This window comes from Gobius niger (genome assembly GCF_951799975.1).
Source record: "Gobius niger genome assembly, chromosome: 1".
Classification (NCBI taxonomy): domain Eukaryota; kingdom Metazoa; phylum Chordata; class Actinopteri; order Gobiiformes; family Gobiidae; genus Gobius; species Gobius niger.
Genome location: NC_136852.1, coordinates 26,695,040 through 26,711,602, shown reverse-complemented (window position 1 = coordinate 26,711,602; position 16,563 = coordinate 26,695,040). Strand labels below are relative to the sequence as shown.

General features: G+C 42.8%; 1 protein-coding gene across 10 annotated transcripts in view; it reads right to left on the bottom strand.

Moving 5' to 3' along the window:
• The window catches only part of clcn2c (chloride channel 2c), a 178,433-nt gene that overhangs the window by 86,354 nt on the left and 75,516 nt on the right, over positions 1–16,563 (bottom strand). For all 10 annotated transcript variants that reach the window (XM_079559307.1, XM_079559303.1, XM_079559308.1 and 7 more), the window contains 3 exons: positions 8,774–8,905; positions 6,531–6,659; positions 4,515–4,648 (listed from right to left, as the gene is read on the bottom strand). In XM_079559307.1, the coding sequence (XP_079415433.1) occupies positions 4,515–4,648; positions 6,531–6,659; positions 8,774–8,905 (395 nt within the window). The remainder of the gene's footprint in view (positions 1–4,514; positions 4,649–6,530; positions 6,660–8,773; positions 8,906–16,563) is intronic.

The following is a 16,563-nucleotide window of genomic DNA, read 5'->3' as shown; positions in this document are numbered from 1 at the left end:
TTTTGCCATTTCTGTTGTGGACTGGACAACACTCAAGGGGTGTCAAGACTTGTGCCAACTAGTGAGTGCAAGCAAGAAAATAATCGTCATATTCCGTATTTTCCGGACTATAAATTGCCCTTTGTTTGATGAGTTCGCAAATGAGAGCTTGAAAAACGTGCTGCCGGGAGAGGCTTGTCAACGGTGCAGTTACGCCTCCGTGCTCAGGTCACTGCCACAGCGATTGTTCAGAAGTGACACAGAGGATGAAGATTTCAATGGATTTAGTGATTTGGAGTGGGATCGAGAGTTTGGTATGTTCTTCATGCTATAGTTATCTGAACTGTTTATGTGACGTTAACATACTAGACACCTGTTTAGTTTGCTGTTTATGCTTCGTGTAGCTACGTTAGCATACCGTATGACTATTCAGCCTGTTGTTTTTTTCTTCATAAGGCATTTTTTGGTCTTATACTCCAGAGCAACTTATGGGGCCCGATATTGTGCATCAAAACGGAGACGATAGCGTGACATTTTGCGCTCAGTCGGGGCGCACTTTGTGATCTTGCCACTCCAGACTTAGCGCATTTAAGTGGGTTGAGACACACACATTTTCCTCCAACCAGATCGACTCCGCGTCCAGGAGAGTGGTTGTGTGGGAGTGGGGGGTGAACATGTGCTTTTGTTTTGCTTCACGTTCACGCCAAGCGCGGCCGATCCGCGCCACAGCGGACGCTGTAGCTCTTTTTCTCTCGAGACGTGAACATGGTTTAGCTCACGATGGGTAAATAAAGTTTTTAGTTTGACCTGTGAGAGCCTAAGGCTTAAGAAAGAACGCAAGACAGCGCAATGTAAACGAGGAAGTAAATGTCAGCCGTGTTTCCATCAGTGCAGTCACCTCCTCTTGTGACGCCCCCTCACAGGTGGCGGAGGTGAATGGCACATATAGCGCCGCCACTCGGAAAATAATTCGCCAAGAGCCTGCGCCGCCCCGTGCGCCGCCACAAGATCTGGCCCATAGTCCGGAAAATACGGTAAATGAGAGAATGCAGCATGAGTAAAAGATGCACAAATGACTTAATCCAGAGGCCATTGTGTGCCATGTGGATATCCTGCTGGACTACGCTCATCACAGGGACATACAGTACCACAGCTCTCTCACAGCCTCTGATGCTGATAAATATGATAATTTGGGGTGGAAGATATGCACATTGTTTCGTGCTTGCAGTTCTACCCGGCAACAGTTTGATATAATGTTGAATACCATGGTGTAAGACAAGCGTGAGGACAAGCAGCTCTAACAGGGCCCTGTACTGTAGAGAGGCCTGTGATGTCGGATAATGATGAGAGTGTGCCGACAGCTCGTGCTCTGCACCGAGATTGATGGATGAGTGCAGTCAGTCGCTCAAACTCAACAAAGCACAAAAAACAAATACATGACAGACAGGAATCTAATGTGGCTGACGTCGAATAAGTACGAGGAATCAAAAGGCACTGCTATTATGACAAAGCATAAGGGGAAAAAAACTTTGTGTCACTACTGCTTCTTTTTTCTTCCTTTCCTACTACAGCTAAGCAATGGCGCTGGTTTGCTGTAGTCGGAAATGTATTGTTTCTGTTGAAAAGAGTTTTGAAGAAAGTCTTGGGGCAAGTTCAAATCAGCACTAACTAGTGTTGCTGGGACATCCAGCATGGTAAAAGGATGGAAAAAAAGCTTGGTACTAAAAGTGATTGTCTACGTCTAAATGTAGTATTACATACTAGGTGGTGATATGCTTGTTCCTTGGGGTAGACTGACAGAAGCGAGGCTACCAGTCTGTGCCATCGGGTCCTCCGATCACCGCCAGCCACTCACTCACTCACACATTACATTCATTCTGGCCTATTGTACATGTTTTTAGTGGCAGGGGGAACCGATGTACCTATGCAGACACCTATGCGGACCTTCTAGATGTGAAGCACAAGCACTAACCGCTGCGCCACCATACAGCCACCAATTAGAAAGCATATAATTGACCATCTGGGCTTGCATTTTTTTCCGGTCCCTGCCTTTTCTGCTATAAGCAACAAATCTGATTCTCGCAGGATTAGACAATAAGACAAGCTTTCTTACGTGCAGACAATGAATTTTGCAATCTTACAGACTTCCACTTTAAAAGTGTAATAACATAATAATTATAATATGGAATGATAATCCCTCATCGAAACAGGGCACACACTAGTCATGATAGTTAGTTTTCTATGATTGATATAACCCTTACACACCATGGAGAGAGCTTATTACCAAGAAACATGGTTGATTCTTCTTCTTACAAGTTATCAAGCCACTTCTACCCTACCAACATCTTATTCCTGCGCTGTAAAGTAAAGTGCGAATAAATATTCTCAGAAACAACACTTTCTGTAGCAAAGTTGAGCAGTATCTAAGCATTACTTCTCCCTGTTCCTGGTTGTCAATTATATCTTGTAACTACGCCGTACATTCATACTTATTCCAGCGACGAATCAGCCACTTCAATGTTCCCTCTGCACTTGACTAGTGGGAAGCAGCATATCGCATCTATCTCTCCACAGAGGGGAAGCCAGCCAGCAGTGCTTATTGTACAGATTTTACTGGACGCATTCCATCTAATGCAGCAAAAAGGCGGAAGAGGAGGGGGGAGCTCCCAGCGGGCACTCTCTTATCCATTATTCATCCCTGTGTGTGCAATGCCTCAGTCTTTAGGAACATGAATACAAGGAGTAGTCATAAAGTGGACATATGTATCATCCATAATTGTGGCTTTTAGGCACCTCAGCGTTGTTGTTTTAAAATGTGAACTCCTTTGTGTGCATGGAATAGACACTTGATTAGTAAGGACTGCTTTTCCTTTCAAGCATCTCGTGAAGAGGGACCATATTTGGGGATTATTCTAGCGCCGATAAAAGCTGATATCTCAGGGACCAAAAGTGACTCCCTATGCCTCAGGGGAACAGAGAAACATTGCGATGAAAATTGGTTAGCTACAAGATCTTTAAATACAAGTTTCACTAAACCTAAGTCAATATGGACGTGCTGCATTTTGAAGCACAGAACCTCGGGAGTTCAATCGCTTGATTTGAACCTCCCTGAGTAAGTTTTAACCTCCGCAATTATATTTTGGATCGCCACGCAAAAGTATGCTAATGCTAACGGCAACATGCTAATGCGAACGGCAACTAATCAAGGCTGGGACAGAAACTATTGAATCACCTTAAAGGGACTATACGGAGTTTAAAAATGTTACAATTATGTATTTTCCTCCCCTTACACGTTCCAGGAATGTCGTAAGCCTAAGTTGTAGAATGAGCCCAGACCTGTTCACCACAACTGTCTCTAAAATCTTGCACTATCACTCAAAAAGGTGCTAATTCGGGTCCGAAGCGCCGTCATGCACAAGCTTAATATATAAGCTGCAGTTACGCGTAAGACCTTAGGTGGCAGTAGTAAGTATAAAATGACCAACTTGTATCTAGCCCCTTTCAGTAATAAAATAAAATCATGCTTTTACATGATTACAGTGTTCAGGATTGTGCTGTCATATCGCTGAGCATCATGGGATTTGCAGCAATAATAAACTAATGGAAGTTTTAAAAAGGTTAAATACTGGAGTTATTGTTCACATTAAAACACTTGGACACCGCAGTGTGTTAACTGTTGAGTCACTACTGGTAAATACATCTAACGAAGTTGTTCCACTGCCTTTTTCTTCACTTTTTATACTGTTTTTAGTTTATGTCAGTCTATGGAAAATGTATGCTAACAGCCACAAACATGGCGGATCTCCCTGGCAACAGTGGATTTTCCCGAATTCCATAGATCAGATATAAAAAAATAAAATAAAAAAATTGGTCGAAAATATCGGCAGAGCATATCGGCATCGGTCAATAAAAATTCCCCAAAAACAGCATCAGCCTCAGAAAAACCCACATCAGTCGACATCTAATCTCATGTCTTGCTTGGAGTGCCCTCTGCTGGCTGAGGGCGGAATCAACCCTAGCAAACACATGACACAGTACAAGCCACCCAAATGTCCTGTGATGAATGCAGTTTGTGTGAGGCAAACTCGGGTCCGGTGACGTTTATGGGCTTTAAAAGCACAGGTGAGACCTCCTGGTTCTGTTTATTGTGCAACCAATTTCATGGGCAATCAAAGTGCTTAAGAAAAGCCACAGTTCAAAGGCAGCTCTAAATAAAATGTCCCCTTTAAGAGTGGTCCACGTGTTCCCTTGCGGTTTGGATCTCCCTCATTGTAATTTTGCGAACTGTCCCGCTGTGAGATGAATAAAAGTAAATCCGATCCCCCAGAGTGCCCCCCCGCCACTCCCCTCTGTCCGGTCTTCCGCCAGCTGAGCCACTTCATGTCCACTTCCTCTTTAATAGCACAAGGCACATATTGATTGAGCCATTGATTCAACAAAGTGCGTCAGCGCCATCTTTCCCCCTCAGCACACCCGGACCGCATAGACACACATTGTACAGAGGACAGCGGGCAGAGGACGGCGGAGTGTCCTACCTCTTTGCCCAGAGGCATCCCACTGCCCAGAGCACAGGTGAGGCCGATGACTTTGGCCACAAACGTTTTGAAGGTGAGGTATTCTTTTAGCACCACCCCTCTCAGGATGGTCTTCATCTCTGGGATACCGGACCCTGTGGGGACACATCAAGAAATACGAGTGATAAATGATAAATGAATGCATATCAGTATGATTACTGCATTTGACTCTTTTTTGGGAAGTGGGTGGGCAGTAATGTAAAGTAAAATGAATGCTTTTGGCTAACTTCCTGTTGGCCTGTTTAGATAAAGACAACTCCCAGTCAACATTTTATTGCAGTCCGTTGGAAAGCGCTTTATTTGTCGAAATTGCGTAGATCAGATGTTATGGCAAGTTAGCTTCAATTTAAAGCGGTGAGGTGAAAAGATCCTCAACCCAAACGACCCAGTCAAGTCCACTATAAATATTGGAAACCTTCTGCTTCGAAGAACTGAAAATTGTTTGTCCGGACCAGTCTGGACTCCATCATAGATGGAGGACTTTGTATTGTGCGTGCTTTGGGTTGAGTTCATTGGGAACAGGCCTTTGTTTTAGTTGACATCTCTTCACCGTTCAGCGTTTTTGAATCATGTTAGACAGGATTATAAAGATTCAATGTATTTTAATGAGACAGGACCGCTGCTTCAGTGACTATGATAGATGCACATCCTTAGATTCTCCTGAGCTCCCTTGTCTCGTTTGCCTGTGTTACAGAATGTGACAGCACGGCGTACATTACACCCACAGCTGAATGACTCGAGGCAGCTGTGTTTGCACCTGAGTTAGACAAACCCAATATAAAGCGGCCTCGTCTTTTGTGGACCTGACCAGGTTTTCTGTCAGTGCCTCATTCAATACTGCAGCACCAGGGAGAAATGCAAGAGCTTTGGGGACCCAAGAAGTACAAAACACAATGTCAGAGTGGCCTAGGGGGTCATTTGCCAAACGTTTGCTCATGTGCAAAGTGAGTAGCACGAGCAAAAGTGGAGCAGCAGCACAGTAATTTGTGCAGTTCTTAGGACCACAAATCTAAAGTGTAAATGGGAGAATGCTTTGTGACTAATATTGTAATACACATCATTTCAAAGGTTAACAGGTCTAACACGGCCACTAAATAATATATTTTATATTTCAGCTTGCACTTGCTATTTAACTCCTGTCTTGATAAATGGCCACCATAATGTATCCACAAGGTTTTACTATTCTCCTTGAACAGAGCTGAATACATTGGCATATTCCATATTCCTCCAGTGCACTGTGGTTCCAAATAGAAAAAAAGAAATGATCTGAAGAAGGCTATGCCGAAACATAATCTTTAATAAACCCACTTTTTGACATCGGCTGTGAGTGTGCAATGCTTTTTTTAATTATTATTATCTTCCTCAACATCTGCACCTCAGTTACCACTTTTGTGTTACTCCTCTTCTCTCACATATTCCAATTTCCATTAAAAAAAATATATATATTAATTCAAATTGACCCGTTTTAAAGTTTGAAGATCTAGGAAAAAAGTTTTTTTTCAGTATGAGACTTCTTCTGCCTGCCTTATTTAGAGTAATCGACATTTAATATGAAAATGGCTCATCTCACATATTTGCAACCACCCCCTGCATGTTTATATTACATAGATACTGCTTGGGTCAATTTGACCCAGCAGTCAAACTGGAGGTTAAAGGGTGTCAAAAATGTAAGTGTAGGACATTTTTCACCCCAATCACCACCCCATTCAATAATAATTGATAAAATAATAGTAATGGAGTTAGTTATGAATCACACTATAACACTGCTTGTTAGGATTTTTTGGGATAATTAAACATGTACCGGGTCAAAATGGCCCGAAACAACATTGATGTTCATGACAAATAAACATAACAGGAGGGTTGAAATGACTGACTTTAGGAAATAATTTGCACCAAATCATGAGGCAACTGTTACAAATTGCTAAACAACACATTACACAAGGCGTTAATGGAAAATGCATCATTTCTTTGACATACCGACAGCCTGTGGGGCCAGGATTTGGGTGAAGCCGGCCGAGAAGGTGATGAGGACCACGGGGTACGTGACCCAGGCCAGATACTGCAGGAAGACGTTGCTGTCCAAGCCCCCGTACATCCACTTCTGTGCTGTGGACACGCCAGACAACAACATATTACGACAAAGAAATCTGCAAGTTTAAAATGTCATTTGCCAACATGGTCTCCCTCAATTTGCTTTAACCATTTTATTCCGGTAATAGCCAGTTTTAAAGAAGTACTTTTTTGGGGGTGATTTTGCTGTGGTTTTAAACACAGCTTTCTCCTGAAGCATTGATAATGTTGCATGTATAGGAGAAGATGATCTTGGGAACAGCTATAATTATTTAGTCAATGAAGTAACATAATAGAGGAGAAGGTAAATCCATTTCCTTGTGATGGCATTTTCCGCACTGTTTACAATATAATGGGTTATGACTAATTCTGGTATCAAATTAAAAGCACACTAGAAGTGACATTACGAGGTTAGCTTCACCTTGAGAGAAGCTTACACATACACACACACACACATGCACACACACGCACACACACACACAAACCGACAACTGGAAATCCATTTGTATTAGCGTCAGTCCCCCAAGGTTTCAGCTCACCTCTCATTCCGGGAGGCTCCTCGCACTGAAGGTAGCTTACCCATAAATCCCTTGTTCACATCATCTCTCTTTAAACCCACCTGCCATCGCTTCAAATCCACTCCTCGACCCCCACCCCCTACCATCCCCCCCCTCCCTCCCCCCCTCTCCACCATCACGACCACAGCCACATCCTCTTCTATAAGTGAGCGGCACGTTCTATCCCCAATACTGCAGCCCGTCTCTCACACGTCACACGGTTGTGTCGAGAAGAGTGAAGCTCCTCGGGCGGGTAAGAGCTTCAGGACGGGTGAAAGAGGAACAACCCGTGTGGACTTGGAGGGCTGGGATATATACGCCTGCCGTCATATTATATTCTAACGCTAAGCTAAACAAATGACTGCTTTAACATCCACTGAAGACTGTCATATGGGGCGACAGGGATTACTCCAACCACAGGGTGTACTGCATGGATTTTGACATCAAAATGCAGACATGGCAGAGTGTTATGCCAAAAGTAAAGTGGTTAGCTACTATGATCAGCCAACAAGTCCAAAAGAAGGCTAATGTTTGTTTACGTTCAAGGTTTTGTGAAGGTTTTGTTGATCACATGACATACACATCATTTCCGCAGTGTGACTTTAACCTCGTAACCCCCACCTGAACCGAGCACATTTTCTACAGTTTGCTTTAGATAAGTGTAAAGGCGAACTGGAGAAAAGGCACTTGGTTAAAGGAATAGGCCACCGTTTTTACATACTGAGATATGCTCTTACCTCACTTTAGTCGAGTTAATATATCCCCGTCTGGTCTTTGTCCGTGCGCTCTGTCACGCAAACGGAGCACATACGCATCCTCTCCCACATGTCACATAGCTCCAAAAAAGCTCACGATAGAAGCTACCAAGCTCTTCCACGTGTTCCCTATTTAAATAAAGTTACGTGAAGTGTTTTCATGCGAAGTATATTTACACAGAAATGTAACATGTCGATTTTATAAGCAAATAAAGAGGGGGACTATATTGTGAGGCGTAATGATACGAGGAGCAAAACGTCCGCGCAGTAACTCCTAAAGGTTATTGACGGAAGTGAGCGGGGGAAGTCTTTAGGAGTTACTGCGCGGACGCTGTGCTCCTCGTATCATTACGCCTCACAATATAGTCCCCCTTTTTATTTGCTTATAAAATCGACATGCTACATTTCTGTGTAAATATACTTCGCATGAAAACACTTCACGTAACTTTATTTAAATAGGGAACACGTAGAAGAGCTTGGTAGCTTCTATCGTGAGCTTTTTTGGAGCTATGTGACATGTGGGAGAGGCCGCGTATGTGCTCCGTTTGCCTGGCAGAGCGCACGGACAAAGACCAGACGGGGATATATTAACACGTCTAAAGTGAGGTAAGAACATATCTTAGTATGTAAAAACGGTGGCCTATTCCTTTAAGGCGGGCGGGTAAGGAAAAAGTAAGTAATATACTGTTTGTTTTTGTAGCCTTTCCCCTTCAATAGCATGACTCGGTTGTCGCATAATCAAGGAATGTGATCTTGCAATTTGAGGTTCATCTCGATCTGATTTGATGTTGATTTGGCATTCGCGTGTGTTGAAAAGAACCAAATATCCATTGCTGACCTTGCAGGCACATGGCGATGCAGAAGTCGACCACCCAGCTGACCAGAGCCATGACCAGCCCCAGAAGGATGAGGAAGATCCAGTCCTCCCCGACCCGCGAGATCAGGAACTTCTGACAGCGCACCGTGCAGACTACAGAGGAGAGAGAGAGTGACAGAGGGAAAATGGGCATCAGCACATGGCAACAACGACATCACATAACCAGAACAAATGACGAAAAGCGGAGAATCGACGACATCCACAAGCTGAATATTAGGTGATTAGGTTTGAATAATATAGTACAGGTGTCATATAATGTCCCATATCGCAATACTTGTGTGATGTCACGTGAAGGCGACCTATTGCTGTTATTAAATATATTTATGACTTAGGGGCTTGTGTGTATATCAGTAGAAAAGATACATTATAATGATCATGTATGTTGTTGTGTTAGCCCATAGGAGGAAGAGAGAATACCTCTTGAGTCAAGTGGTATCGGAAAAGAAAAAGTAGGTACGGAAAAAAATTGCATATCTTTAGATCAAAGTTTTTATTGTGTAGGGTCCAGGGACGGCGTTAAAGGAAGTGAATTGGTTGTTTCAGCTGAAATAAATTATTGTTAAATTATTTTTTTCCTATTTTTAAGACAAAAATGTAAACATTTAATTTTTGCTCATTTTTTTATTACTAATATCTTCGCTATTTTCCCAATTTTTTCCCCCAATTTTTTTCCCAATTTGTTCCCCTTTTTCCTCCCTATTTCTGCCCCATTTTTTTTTTTCAATTAACTAATTTTTGCCACAAATTCCCCACATGTTTTCCTAAATTATTCCCCATTTTTCTCCCATTTCTTGACATTTGAGAGGAACCCGATATCATACATTTTCTGTTTCTAGAAGTTTTCTGGTTCTAGATGAGAAATATTTTCGCATTGGTATCGGAAAAAGTATCGTTCAGGTATCAGTATCGAAAACCAAGTATCGTTAAAGTACTGGTATCGAAAAAAAAAATAACTGTACCCAGTAGTTCAGTATTTAAGAAGAAAGACATGAAAATGGTCAAAAAAAACAACCTTTTGGACCTTTATTTAATAGACTGATAGGCTTGACAAGGGATAGAGCCAGAGGTACATGTGCTGTAGCCTTATCCACTAGGCTACTATCCAGCCCCAACAATGTTTGCTACAAGAAATTGTTATCTAAAATCACAAACTCGCTCCAAGTTGCTCGTGTCTGTCTCTATAAGCTATAAGTTTTGCACTTGCCTTGAAATGGCAGTACTAATAGGAACAATTATGTGTGATGGGGCTGCAGGGGATGTTCATGCACAGTGTAATCACAAAGACCCCCGTTGGCCCCTGCACAGAGTGTGTTCTGATTTCCCTCCGTCTCTCCGTGTGACTCTCCTCCTGGGACCTGTGGGAGGCCCTCCCTAATGACATAGCACATGCATATTAACCGCCGTCACCCTCGCTCACCTCTCCATCCACCTGTATAGTACCTGGGATTATGTAACCCCATGGAAGAAGGGGAGGAAGAGTTCTTTTATTCATGGTTTTTGATTTGCCATGAACAGATGGGTTTGAATATTTGTCATTATTTATTATTTGGACACTTTGACAGGAAGATTATTGCTTTGACCAGCAGAACTAAGTCACTTGTTAACCATAATACATCCTTTTCGTAGTCCCTTTGATGGTAATGCTGGTGTTAATGGAGTGATTGGGAGGTCTTTCATCTCCCCCTGGTGTCTCTTGCCAGAAAACCCCATTTGCAACTTTCCCTGCCTCCGACCCGGGAGCTCCAATACACATTAATGTAAAACATCTCCCTCACTGCTCTCAGTTGTCCACAACATCACTTTTGGATCACATTTCTGGGGTTTATGACATGGTACAGGTAAGCCCTGACTGAGTTTTGTCCACAGGCTAACGGGCAAAGCTAACTGTGGGCTAATGCCACTTTAGCAGTATTTACAGCCAAGTTTGAGCAGAAATACATATCTCCATTGTGTAATTGGGTTGCGGCATAATATCCCTCTCTCCCTTTGTCTTTTCTATCAGCAAAGCATTTACTCTCCCGGACAATTAAAGAGAGAAAAAAAAAAAACGCAACATGCCAGGACAACTGCAGTGGCGCTTGTGGCCTCTAGGGGCAAAAGTTACTTAGTCCTCCAGTAAATGACAATAACGCGTTGGTTGATTGAAAACGATGTATTGTACCAGCCCTAAAACTATACATCAGGACTACCCCAGGTCTGAAAACATTATAAGGCATTCATAACTGAAAATAAGCAAAAAAATAAATTGCCCAATTACTTATGAAGCCTCTTTATCGATGGTAAACAATAGCCGCTTGTTATTTAAATTAACAAACACGCTAATAAACTCATCCCTGTTAAGGATTAGGACGTTAGAAATATCAGTCCTATAAATGCGGCACTTTTCATTCTATTTTCTTCATTAAAGTCCTCCTCACGCTGCTCCAAAAAATGAGCAGTTAGTGGCACAGGATTGGCTGCAGCCCCATGCTGATAATTGAGATTGACCACGGATTCAATCACAACTTGATTAAAATGTGATTAATTGGACTGTCCTCGTCCAATGCACCCTCAAAACCTGAGACTTTTTGCTTATTGCTGCTGACTGAGAATCTAGGGACATTAATGTTAAGTGGGAATTCAAAACCGTAGCAGAAGTGGTGACTGGAGTTCCTGATTGATAACATTGCAGTTTTCTGACATCAAATGTGCAGGAATGTGTCCCAAGCCGCTCAATATTGGGATTTTTGTGAGGCTCGTTGGTCATTTAAGACCACTGATATCACACGCATTAGCGCTTGACTCACTCGGGCAACGCTGCACATGAAGAGCTTTGATTGACAGCCGGGAAGTGATTGACAGATGTAGGAGGAGGCGGGGGCGGGAGGAACGATGAGTCTCAATGTAACACGGAGACATTCAGCAGCAATCAACACCTTTAGGAGCAGTCTGTCACGAACGCTGCCGAACTGTGATTACCCACAATCTTTCTATTATTACACACTTCAGACACGTGACAGCGCTGAGAATACAACTTTTATATTTAGAGCTACAGTATGTGTTGCTTCATTGGTAAGCTCTGCGTCATCTCGCCCACAGAGCCCCGGTGTTTTTGGACCCCCTTTTCAGGCCACCACTCACATACTTCTTCGTCATGCCCGCTCTTTTGCTAATTCAGTACATCCAACAAGGAGGTTTATTTGTTGGGAGTGGTTTGTTACACTGGTTCCCAACATCTGTTGCCTCAAAAAGCTTTGCCCTGCAAACCCCATCAGTCCAAGAATGTTCCTTGGAGAGAAGTAGGGCTGTCCTCAATATATCGTAATGGCAATATATCAGATATAGGGAACAATATAAGGACTACCTGCCCTGGAGAACTGAATTGATGCTGAGACCAAGTAAAAGCTAATCAATTATACATTTATGATGTACAGGAATAAGTATTTTCCAGGTTGAAGCAGCTGGACTTCTCATCTCTCCAACACAATCAACATTCCCCATTCAAGGCCAAGTCATGGAGCTAAACACGCTCATTTCAAGGACCATGCAAATCACTGCACAGATATCCCCTCATTAACCACGGCCCAATCCTTCGGCGTCTGCGTTCATGACCTTTTCTTAACTCCTCTGCCCTCCGGCCAACACGTGACTTGTGGACTGTGTATTTCCAATGTCTTGATGTTTTTATGTATGTGCTTTGCCTAAACTTTAACCTGATTGTAATTTTGCATATCCTCTTTTGTAAGGCGCATTCGGTTGCCTTGTGTACGGAATGCGCGGTATAAATAAACTTGCCTTGCCTTGCCTATATCGTTACGGAGTATGTGACAATACAAGAATTATATCGAGGCACTCGTATCGTGATACACAAATATGTTTGTGTTTTTCAACCTTTTTGAGCCAAGGCACATTTTTTTATTGAAAACATCACAAGGCACACCACCAGCAGAAAATGTTAAAAAATGTAACTCTGTATATATATTCAATCGTTCTCATCAAAGTGTCTTGGCTAGGAACACCATATAGTCTCGCTAGCCACAATGCCTCAATGCATCACTAATTCTCTTGTCTCAAAGCAATTACCTACCTGATATGAAAGAGTATTATATGGTTGCTCTGCCGATCACTAGACAGCACAGACACTCGAAAACGGTACATTATTTGTGGATAATAATGCATTTGTTTAAAAAAAAAAAAACTAAGTGAACTTGGATAATTTCCCAAGGCACACCAGACAATATCTCACGGCACACTAGTGTGCCACGGCACAGTGGTTGAAAAACACTGGTCTAACCATCATCTTTATTCAGAGTGTATCCCAACATGCACTCTAATTACTACAAAAAAAGCTTAAATTCCACGTTGAGCTGATTCAGTATAATAAAAACCTCCATTTTGTGCACCGATGAGATATTTTTCTTCAAATTCGGAATATATCTTGTATTATGGACACTTGAATCGTAATACGTACCATATCATAACAAATACGTATTTTACAATAAATGTATTGGGGTTCTTTAAATACTACATACTGTAAAATATAAATCAAAGTCTGTATTACAGGGTAAAGGATAAGGATGAAAATAGAGAATTTCCTCATGTTGTATCAAAATGTAAATCAGCAATCTAAATCTAAACCTTTTTATTTTCCCGCTAAGACGATTCATAAGATAGACTTTATAGAAACGCTCAACATAAACCAGTTTCCACTTTCCAAAGTTCAAACTCTCTTCTTGCGGCCTCAGAATTGGCCGCAGACCTGTCGATTACTGTTCAGTTTCACTCTTTTGTAAACTGAAAGAGTTCCAAGGATATCCTGTGGCTAAGTGCTCACGCGTACTCTCTCAAGTCGCAGTATCCATGGTTGGCGAACACTGTGCACGGGTAAGGTCATAGTCAAGGCTCAGAAACACCCACAAATATTATGCGTCGCTGCAATCATCGGGACAAAAGCTCGGGATCAAGTGTTTACGTGCAGATAACGACAGTGCAAGGCTGGTGAAGTGCCTTTGCTTATGCTGGAGTACGTTTAATATGAAAAGAAAACTCTTCACGCCTAAATGGATGCAGTTACTCACCATCCATGTACATTTTGTGAGCCAGTTAAAGTGAATGATGCTGTATTGTCGCCGGTAATTATGCAAAGCAAACTTGTTCCTCCAGCTGCCCAGGAGAGACAAATGAAGCAACAATCTGCTCATGACTCACCCTCTACTGCAGACCCTCCTACCCCTATACTCCCCGTACATCCCATCATGCATCACTCTGCCCCCTCTCTTCTTCTGCAGCCACTTTAATCACATCTTATCTGTTGCTCTCGCTCCCTCCCCTTCCCCGTCACCCTCCCTCCCGGGACAATCATGAAGCCCACCTACCTGCTGCTGCGACTCATTTGGGTCTCCGTAGACACGAGGTGCAGCTGATTCGGTGTGTGTGAGCGCGCACCTATAGGGCCTCATTTTGTGGTGAGCAATACGCTTTTGAAACGGTTTATCAATCAATCAGAGGCGTTTGGATTGAAATAGACGTTTCATATTGACGGTAATACGAAGCGACAGCACGCCCACGCGCCCTGCACTTATGTAACGCTACAGTCGGCGCAGAGACACCAAGGTACGGAGCACAAACTATGTGACAGAATCTGCGGTGGCTTTTTTGAATAGTCAGGAGTTGACAGTCGGCAGTAGTTATTGGAAATACCAACAGTGGGGGAGAGTGCGGAGCTCAGGTGACGTGCGGAGGTTTGTTGCTGGTGAGGCACATATTGCACTAGACTTCAATATAAAATAAACAACACTGCAGGAAAATGCAACTTCCCTGATGACTGTTTTGATGTTACTTACTTTGAAATAACAATAGCATGTTCCAATAAAAAGCACATTTTCAATTTCAATCAGAAAATAAATTGCAAATAAAAATTTAAAGAGGGGGTATTATGCTTTTTTCAGCCACATAGCACCAGTCTATAGCACACTACAATGATGACCAAACCTTCTGTTGGTCTGTAAATGCAGTAAATTAGAATAACTGCCTTGTATAAAATTGCTCTTTCAAAATGGCGGTTGCAAATGACTTGAAATAGGCCCCTGTCTCTTTAAGAACCTCTGACCCTTTCCGACACGCCCCCTCCACACGCTGTCTGTGGCATCACAACACTCCGCTCGTCTCCACAGTATTGAAACTACGATCGGTGCATTTTATTTTTTATTGTTGGAAAGGAGCTACTGTTTATCACTTTGTGAACAATGGCCACCCAGGATATTATTTGGAGACGAACCTTCCACACCGGACGCTTGGAAGGGGCTCTTGCCTGAAAAATAACTGCTGTTTGGAGGCTATCTCTTTGCATCTGCCATGCCCTATGGATCTCTAACTATACCCCCATGGACGACACCAGGATCTGCAGGAGCCCATACGATTCAAAAGACGGACATTATCTGTGCAGATGGACAGTGGTTTTTCGAGGTTACCCCGTTAGCTTGTTATAATCGACTACAGCTCATTGTTGATGAAAAGTCTGTAATAAACCACAAATGTGTAAAGCCAGGCTCATTGTGTGATCATCGTAAAGGCTGCTTCGAGTAGTTGCTGCTTTATTGACGTTATTTGTGCATAATATGCTGCCTGTTTTCAATGAATGTTGTGAAGGTGAAGGTTGTTAGCTTGTCGCGGCTAATAGTGCCTTAGCTCCGGGAGAAAACCACTCGGCTACGACTCACTGTAGATGAAATGTGAGCAATAAACTACACAATCAACAAGCCAGGCTCCGTGTGTGATCGTCATAAAGGCTGCTCCAAGCAGTTGCCTGTTTTAGTGACGTTTTCAATGCATAATATGCTGCTTGTATTCAGTGAATTTTCCCGTTAGCTTATCGCGGCTAGCTTGTTAGCTCCGGGAGAAAACCACTCGGCTATGACCCATTGTAGATGAAATGTGAGCAATAAACTTCCAAATCAACAAGCCAGGCTCCGTGTGTGATCATTGTTAAACGGTTCTTTATGTGTGTGGTGGTTTTATTGACTTTATGTGTGCATATTTCTCGTTTTCACGTGATGACTCGAGGTTTAGCTTAGCATTAGCTTTCTCCGGAGGCTCTGTGCATCATCAAGGCCCAGCGCAGAACCAGACACTGAAATAAGTGTTCTTGTCACCGGTTTTAATCCTGGGTGTTTCGGTAACAGAAACACTGATGTGTGTCTTTGTAAAAGTTTCAGAACTGCTGTAACTCCGGTTCACAACACATGAAGCTAATCCTCCATGATGACTCTGTTTACGTCTTAGGGCTAGACACTCCGGGGAGGGGGTTCTGCTGAGGGGCAGTGGTTGGTTACTCGGCTGGTGACGAAAGGTCGGAGGCGTATCCTGGAGGTCGAGGGCGTTTCCTGAAGGAATCAGGCGTTTTATCCCTAAAATGGCCGCCATCAGAGTTTCTACAGATAACTCGAAAATACGTGAATGTGCTAAGGCAACACTTCAGGCATGTTTTTAATGAGGGAATGACTTAATAACATGATGTAAAGCTTGAAAAAGTCCATTTTGCATAATACCCCCCCTTTAAAGACAACCAACCGTGCATGGCCAGGACTCGTACCCCGCCCGCCCGCATGGTAAGTTATTGACAGTCCTGATTTATCCATAAAAGGCCAGTCTAATCAAAATTTTCAATATTAAACATCCCTTTGCATCTGCAACGCTTCTCCTAAGCTGTGCAGAGTAATAAGACTGGTTTTCACTTGTATTCATTCCTTTTTGGTAGAAATTTGTAGGACAGA